General features: G+C 41.9%; 1 protein-coding gene across 1 annotated transcript; it reads left to right on the forward strand.

Annotated features, from left to right (window-relative positions):
* The first annotated feature begins 210 nt into the window (after positions 1–210).
* Positions 211–8,551, forward strand: LOC139329510 (adenosine receptor A1-like). The gene is made up of 3 exons (XM_070959873.1): positions 211–839; positions 5,209–5,503; positions 5,646–8,551. The coding sequence occupies exons 1-3, from the start codon at positions 499–501 to the stop codon at positions 6,027–6,029; spliced, it is 1,020 nt and encodes a 339-aa protein (XP_070815974.1). The 5' UTR covers positions 211–498; the 3' UTR covers positions 6,030–8,551.
* Positions 8,552–8,924: the final 373 nt, after the last annotated feature.

Below are 8,924 nucleotides of genomic sequence, written 5' to 3' on the forward strand. Positions count from 1 at the left end.
GAAATAAGCCTTCGCCTGTCTTGAGCCCGTCATGTCCAAATAAAGAGCAGAAATTCTGCTGCAGTGGCTGATGGCGCAATTATCAGGATGACAAATTCAGCAGGAAACGACACTATCTGGAACTAATTCAGTTTCTTTTTCCGACCTTTGACACATGCCTGACGCGCTTTTGGAACCTGCTTATGACTCATTCACTACCCCTCGTCCGTCCTGTCCCTCCGCCAGAAGGACTGCAGGGACCGTTTAATTCTCGGGAATCACCGCCTCGGGACCGTATGGAGACCAAGTTCTGCGTCTGGCGCGCAGCTCGATGTCCTGGACCGGATCCTAAAATAATTCAGAGCAACAGACATTACCTCTACCACTGTGGGGACATAAAACATGCGAAACCTAAGTCAGGGGGTCTCAGTCGGTGCCCACAAACTCAAACAGGGAACTCCCTCGACGTGTTGAGGCTGTTTTCTCCGCTGAGCGCACTCTCCTCCAGCATCCGCCAACATGCCTTCGGGTCTGCCGGCCTCGAAAGCCCTCTACATCGGGATGGAAGTGGTGATCGCCGTGTCGTCGGTCATCGGTAACGTGATGGTTGTCTGGGCTGTGCGCATTAACCGGTCTCTGAGAGACACCACGTTCTGTTTCATCGTCTCCCTGGCCTTGGCTGACATTGCGGTCGGGGCTCTTGTCATCCCGCTCGCCATAACCATCAGCATCGGACTCCAGACGCACTTTTACAGTTGCCTGCTGGTCGCCTGCACAGTGCTCGTCCTCACGCAAAGTTCCATCCTGGCGCTGCTGGCCATCGCCATCGACCGCTATCTGAGAGTCAAAATACCCATGAGGTAGGCACAAAGGTGAATTCTTCTAGTTTTCAGGTGTCTCTTTTACGGGAGCCTTTGTGTCTGGACCGCTGCTTGGACCAAGGACACCCATCAGATCGGTCGTGACAGTGCCAGGCTGGATTTTCATTTCAGCTCCAAGCAGAAATGACTGTAATCTATAGTGTTAAGGTGTTGCTAATCATTTTCATTAGTTTACAGTGGCGGTAATGTTGGGCTACATTAATCTGCTTTGACATCTAATATCTCTACCTGGAATTACAGTAAGTCAGCGATTCAAATTTAAGGCTATGCCATTGTATTACCGGATTTTAATATAAATTCTAATTATACTTACACTTATCAATTCATCATTCATTTATTTCCAACCGCTTACAAAATATCCCAAATTTAAGTTGTAAACTGAAATAAAGTAATAGACATGTCATGATGAAAAACAAAAAACCCCACACATACATGTTGTGACTCTACTAGTTATTTAGTTTAAAGAATCATTGATTGTTAAACATTTTTCATCAAAATAATTTTAGTTTATAGGATACTTTCAGATGATTTTGGAAGTCTGAATTTACTGCAGCTACAAACATATTTGTAACATGCATGGTAGTTGTATAGATTGATAAGAGTTTAGAAGAAAGATTATCTTGGTGCACAAAAAAAGACAATTTATTCTATTTACATAGAATTACATTGGGATGCTCGATGCCCAAGGAAAGGTCAAAACCCATCTGGCACTTTTAAAGCTGTTGAATTTCACATTTGTCGGGAGGCAAGCTGTTCCCCAGCCTGAGCTATAGCAGCATGTATAAGAAGCATGTGGAAGTCAAATATTGCTCTTCTTTTTGTTTCATTCTGATCTGGTTTGTTAATAACTAAATTGATGGTGAACTGGCATTTCTGTTGCATGGTAGATTTTCTCCTCCTGTCTTGCCTCACCCATCGTTTTAGTGAAAACTCAAGTTTCCACTTTAAGTTGGCTCACAACAATAAGCCTGATGAGTCTGGCAGAGAATGCATGATTGGTCAATAGGCTCATGGTGGCTGGTTGATGGATTGCATAATTTCTAAAGCTGGCAACCCACACACACAATGAAACATTCACATACACTGGACGCTGTCACCTAGAGGACACTTACACAGGTTGCAGTGACACTACAGGAACAATAGAAAATATATTGTGTAGTATTATCTCAGTATTATCAGCTTCACCCTGGTCTATCAGTGTGCTGCAGCATTTCTCTGCCCTTTTCATCACACAGTGGTGTCCTTGTGTACTGGGTGTAGTGACAGTACAAGGTAATGGATGGGAAATATCTGTATTAATATTATCTTGTAATTCTAATCCATTTGAAGATATTAAATCTTTTCTGTACAGTATATCTCATCAGGATTGGCATCAACAGCAGAGAGAGGTGCCAGGTGCCTCCCTACAAAGAAAATTAACAAAAAGCATATTCTATAGTCACAAGTTAGATAAATTAGAGACTTCCCTCTCACTGCTGACATGTTTGGCTTGATACTCCCATCTGGACAAGTTCAGATTTAAACACCAGTTGTATTTTTTAATGTCTCATGGTAAGTGATAATGGGAGCCACAAATTGAAATGAGAATATTGCAAGTGTGCTTAGCCGAAAGATTGGATTTGTAGGTGGGAAGCACAGATTTAAATTCCTCAGCAAAGCGGAGGTAGATGGAGGACAGTCAATTCCAGAAAGACAGACAGCTGATCTGTATGCAGACAGACAGCTGAGCTTTCCAAGCAGCTGCACTGAGAGTTATACAAGTCAAGATAAAAACCGTCGTCACATATGGGAAGATTTACCCAAGACAGAGTCTAAACATATCTGAGTATTCATTCATTTGTCCTGTGTTGTGTCTGCCTCACCCTGGCTGAACTCTCGAGTCTGAGTGCACAGAGAGAACGCAAATGGGAGAAAAAGAGAAAAAATATGACAGTTTGGCGCATGTCTTAATATGTGTTTATGTGCTTGCATCAGCGCTAGCGAGGTTAGCCAGGGACTAGACATGATAAGAGCAGAGAGAAAAATATACTTGCCATGTGCAAGAGAGCGAGAGTGAATGAGTCCCTGACATGAGTTACTCACCCATTTCGTCTGATTGAGTCAGCGCTTGTTCTTTTGAAATAAAGGTGGAATTAGAAAAATCAACAGCCCAGTTGACCACAGGAATCTTTCATGTCCGTTCGACAATGACTAATTGACGGATCTGTCCAATAGCAGACCGTTGTGTGGGAGAGACCGGACCAATGACATTTCATGAAGATAGCAAAGACTTGCAGACTGTTATGTTAGGCATCACCTCCCACAGTTTTCCTCATTTGAACAGCAGAGATATCTTAGCCTGGGTCTCCCTAATGTTTGATAGGTTTCTAAGAACACAGCAGTGATTTCCAGAAAAAGATGATCAAGAAGGTCAAGTCACCTGCAGCAAACCCACACAGATCAAACAGAAACTGGAATAACAGGGCAGAGCCACCTGTTGGCACTCCAAAGTGAGCACTTCCTGCATTCCGGCTGCGATGCGGCTGCCTGAGCTGATTGCTTGATTGCCAGAGCTGACAATGCTTGCAAAGTGACTCTCTGCTCTGCTTTGCTTTGAGAAAAATACACGCCTCGTCTGTTTTTGTCACCAAGCTGCACAGAGCAGATTGAGCAAGGCAAGTGGTCAGATGGAGAATCCAGTCATCCTTTGAAATAAAACACCCTGTGCAGACCCCCGATCATATATCAACAATAAACTAAACTGCAACAGACAATAAAATAAACCATTTAACTGCATAGCCTACTTATCCATGGCACAAACATCAAGGAAAAAATGACCAAATCAACAAAATCTGAGTGGCCGTGTCCGGTGAATCTGTGGGTCATGGACATTGCTCTATAGCAGACATTACTAAGCCAGTTTATTGACTTCATGACTCCTCTGCTTTTGTTTCAGCATCAACTATTATAGATAAGAGAACACATTTTTATCCTGTAATAGTTACATTATCTTAAGAGTTGAACCAGCTCCCCAAGATAAAACCAGTACAGAGATGTACTCCCTTCACAAAGGGAGCATTCATTTTAAATCTTTTGCAATGAGTTAGATATTTCATTGGACTGAATTAAAAACAAGATACCCCTGTTACTTTGCAGATTATTTAAAGGTCCCATATTGTAGAAACTGAGATTTCCATCTCCCTTTCTTTATGAATTATTATAAGTCTGTCTAGGTGCTATATAAATACTGTGAAAGTACTAAAATGCTTAATCCGTTGAGAAGTGTACACAGCCTGTATTGCAGAAAATGTTCCTTTAAACGAGCCGTCAGGACTCTGTAATAGGTTGAGATGTCAAAACTACGTAGTGATCACTCTCAGCCATGACCCAAGAACAGCTGTGGTAGCAGAGTGGATGTGGAAACATGGTGGGTGGTTCCGCTCAGGCCAGCTGACCATTCAGAGCAGACTGGACTGGACTGGACGAGGCTTTAAAGAGACTGGAGCATTTCAGACTGAGGGGGAATAGAGGTGCTGTAGCAATGGACAGTTTGAAAAAATGAATGTGCTCTTTGAACATTAAAGCATATAAGCATTTTCTCGTATGCACCCAAAATAAAAGTATGAACCTGAAAACAACCATAAAATAAGGCCTTTAAGGTGTCACAGTGTTACCATTTTAGGTGAGACATCAATAATAATGCATATGAATTGATGGTGAAAGCACTCGAAGCATGAAATATAATATTCATTTGGCAAAAATAGAATAATGTTAAACAAAACATGTCTGTGTCATAAATGTGTCACAGAGGAAACAAGGAATCGAACCCAAATGCAGACTAACAAAGGCGGAGCTGGTGCAGTTCAATAAATGTATTAACAAAAAAATGGCAACCAGGCAAAGATTCACAGGAGGATGATGTCAAAACCAAAGCGTAAGCCACAGAAACGGGGCACAAAAATTCAAAAAAACACAAAAACAACAACAACAACAACAACAACAAGAACAACCCCAAAACCCTACAAGGTAGAGAACAAACAAAACAAAAATCCAAAAACTCTGGGAAAGACAGGTTAACTCCCAAGAAGGCTGCAAAACTTGACACATGAGGTTTTAAGACAATCTGGCAAAAACAAATATAATTACACTGAGGAGGGAGAACTAATGAGGCACAGGTGAAAACAAATGAGGGACAGGTGACAGCAATCAGTCAATCACACAGGAGTAAAGCAAAATATAACACACAACATAAAGTTTCAACATAAAACAGGAAATAACAAAACAAACCAGATGATGACAGTCTGTCTGTCTGTCTGTCAACAGAAGTTTTGTTTTTCTTAACACTTCATCCTTTCCCTTGTTTCTATAGCTACAAGCGCGTGGTGACGCCTCGGCGCGCTGGCACGGCCGTGTTATTGTGCTGGCTGGTGTCCATCATAGTGGGCCTCACGCCCATGTTGGGCTGGAATAACCTGCAGAGTCTCCGCGACAACGGCTCCCTGATCACTGATGACCTCTTGGTGACTTGTGAGTTTGAGACCGTTATCAGCATGGACTACATGGTCTACTTCAACTTCTTTGGCTGGGTGCTTCCTCCTTTGCTCCTCATGCTGGCTATCTATGTCGAAATTTTCTACATGATCCACAAGCAGCTCAACAAGAAGGCGAGTACTTCCTCTTGTGTTTGACAGATCTGGTCACTTTGTTTGATATGCAGCAATCGAAAGATTAAAACAGACTTAATGTGAACTGATTGGAGTAAAGCTGAATTATACGCTGATGACCTTCTTCTTTATCTCTTTGTAGGTGACAGCTAGCCACACAGACCCCAGCCGTTACTTTGGCAAGGAGCTCAAGCTGGCCAAGTCGCTGGCCCTTGTTCTTTTCCTCTTCGCAGTCAGCTGGCTCCCGCTTCACATCCTCAACTGCATCACCCTCTTTTGCCCTGCTTGTGATAAGCCAGTGTTCCTCATTTACATCGCCATCATTCTCACACACGGCAACTCGGCCGTCAACCCCATTGTTTACGCTTTCCGCATCAAAAAATTCCGCACAGCATTCCGGAAAATCTGGAAACTGTACGTGCTTTGTCACGATCCAGTTGGTCGTCTTCCTCAAAGAGGGAGCCAGAGAGGACAGAGTCATGAGAGGAGGCTGAGGCAGAATGATGATGATGATGATGACGTGTGACCTTTGGCAAATAATTGAACTCCTGTGCAACTGTTAAGTTTCACTCCACTGGTCCACAGAATGGAAAAGACTCCAGCATTGTTTTCATGCTCAAGGAATTACCAGTCAAACAGCCTCAATGGCATTGAAGTATGTCAGAGGGGTTAAAGAGTTGATGGAGCTCCATCGTGGACTGACTGATTTCCTCAATTCAACACATTGTAAGAGGACAGGATGTCAAAGCAGCATGGAGATGGGATAAACATCCTAAATCAGACTTTGATTTAAATAAGACTGATTGCTTGTGTCTCCACTGGCTGACTGATGATGTCGTATGGGACAAGGGGCTTCTCATCAGCTTCAACACCAACCTGTTGAACTTGAGTAAGTGTTTATCTGTTAGCACACACGGTACACTAATAGATTATGCTGTATTATACTTTTGACCAGAACTAAAACTGATGGCCTTTTTCATGTGAATGATCTCAAATAGTGAAGCATCATGTTATGTTCTACATTTACATGCTTACTTCTGTGGCCTTAAGGACAGAAAGTGAAATCAAGAAGGACTGTGATTAGTATGAATCTGATAAACAAGTGGAGGGTAGCAGGAAGTTTGCGCAACCAGCTTGTGCTTTGAGAGGAACCAGGGCACAGAATTTACCGTATGCTGGCTGGATGAATGATAAAATGTAGAACTTACTCACTTGGAACTGCACTGATATCATTAGACTCATGGCCCGATGTGTGGTGCATTCCAGAGCATGTGAAGGTTTTTTTTTTCATATTTCTGAAATCATTTGACTGACAGAATAACTAATTCTAACTAACAGTTAGTTGAAAATAGCTTTCATTCTAAAAAAAATCAAAAAAACAAAAACTTGACGCTTTTTGTTAATTATTTGTGGTCATGGACAATGGTAAAATCCACGGAGCCATCTATAGAACTATGTAAGTGTAGTTTCATCAGTTTTTTTGAAGGGATGACTGTGAATCTAAAGAATAATGGAGCTCCTCCATCCAGAGAGCTTCATTTGACATGGGTAATAATCATTGAAACCTGATAATGAACCTTGTTGTACATGTTTCACCAGGCCCTTTCCACCACTCGCTGGTGCTTTCAGTTTCCTTTTCGCATTGTTTTCTCCTGTTTGTTTGTGATGAACTACCAATGTAGCATCATCTCATTTTCAGTGCCATTTTTTGTTACAGGGCTGACTTAAACTGACCACTGTGGCCCTTTAAAATGAGTGAGATTTGACATGAAAGATACAAGGAGAGACGGGACTGCCGACACTTATAATATGTACTGTATGTAACTACTATATGTATAAATACAAATGAAAGCTACTGTATAAAATTCACCTCACTGAGCAAACAGCTCTTCTCACAGCTGTGCATCTCATTGGATTCTTTTATGACATAGATAGCAGAGGCAGGAAAGTATGCAAAAAATTTGACAGCATATGGTGAGCCTGGATTAAAACTCATGATGCTGTAGGTGCATTAGCAGGTGCAAGCACCAAAATCCACACACCCTTTCTCCCCTTGCTGCTGTGTATTAAGGCTAAAGCCATTAGTGGTTGGAGGCCATTTTTATGTGTGCACACCTCGATCCTCTGTCTCTTGGCAGACAGAGGGCTCATGTGTGAATAAGTGAGCAGGTTATGAAGGTGAGGGGTGAGGTGGGGCCGGGTGGAAGGATGATTCTGTTTACAAGGGACAACTACAGCTGAGGAACTCATCAAGAGTTTACATCTCTGTGGAGGTCAACATCAAGGCCATCCTGATGCTTTCCCATCAAATAAAGAGACCTGTTAATGTGACCCTGTTGATCTCTGTCTTAACAAGCTGTGGTGCTGTGTGGTACAACATATACAGTTTACACACACACATACATAGCGTCTTCATCAGACAAGTGTACCCACTGTATTTTTAATGCTGCTTTTGTAGTAATGTGATTCTTTTCTGTGCTCGTGGGAAATGCTTTTAAAGCCACTATGTGTAGAATTTGACATTATACAAGATACGTACATTATAGCATATTTCTAAGTCTTTCCCAGAGGAAAATTAGTGCAACATTACCTTTTAGCCCATTCATTCTGTCTCTTTGGGCCAACATATGCATGCAGATGTGGGGATTACACAACATCTAACAGTCTTTTTTATTACTACCACTGGGGGGTGTCAAATCATAACATTGTCAATTCTGCATATAGAGGCTTTAAGTTTTGTTCTGTTTACTTCTGTGATAAGTTAAACATGATTTGTGCAATATTCTTGGATATAAATGAACAATATCAAAAGAAAATATATAGACATGTAGACACTTAATCAGAAAGCAGTAGTACGTCCATCTCTAATGATGAAGGAATAAGTCAATAAACAGGTGAATAGATGGAGTCAGAACACAGAAAGCAGACTCTTAATCTCAGCCGAATGTGTACATTGTGTCAATGCAGGTGGTGTTGAGTGCTGTGCTGCTGGGAAATGCACCATTCCATCAAACACAAGAGAAAGACAATAAAGTTGCTTTTATGATGGATGCTGAGTATAAAGAATTTGATGTCAGCTGTTATCAGGTAGTTTGGATATTCAAGAGAAGTTCATCGTAGGTTGTAACAACACAATTGTTTCTCATGAGAAGAGAATCTCCTTCTTTGTATTGGTAGTTAACGTGTCTATATGGCATCAGTGTTTGTACTTCTAAATGGAGCCCCTTGGTTACGGTACTTTTAAGTGGAAGCACATGCTTAAAGGCATACACAGTGTCTGCTGGAAATATCCACCCTATAAATAAGAGAGAGTGGACTCCAGCTCTTTCTGGGCTGAAAGTTAATTTTCCTCTTGATCCACCTCTCAGCTGGTTCCATGTGTGGAGGCTTCAGGACGCCCCCATCATTGGTGCAGACTGCC

The sequence above is a fragment of the Chaetodon trifascialis genome, chromosome 3 (genome assembly GCF_039877785.1).
Source record: "Chaetodon trifascialis isolate fChaTrf1 chromosome 3, fChaTrf1.hap1, whole genome shotgun sequence".
Lineage (NCBI taxonomy): Eukaryota > Metazoa > Chordata > Actinopteri > Chaetodontiformes > Chaetodontidae > Chaetodon > Chaetodon trifascialis.

Bases quoted from the DNA above. Each gene is read 5' to 3' on its own strand.
- LOC139329510 (XM_070959873.1), top strand. From the start codon at position 499: ATGCCTTCGGGTCTGCCGGCCTCGAAAGCCCTCTACATCGGGATGGAA. The intron at 840-5,208 runs GTAGGCACAAAG...TTGTTTCTATAG, and splicing joins AGAGTCAAAATACCCATGAG to CTACAAGCGCGTGGTGACGC. The intron at 5,504-5,645 runs GCGAGTACTTCC...ATCTCTTTGTAG, and splicing joins ACAAGCAGCTCAACAAGAAG to GTGACAGCTAGCCACACAGA.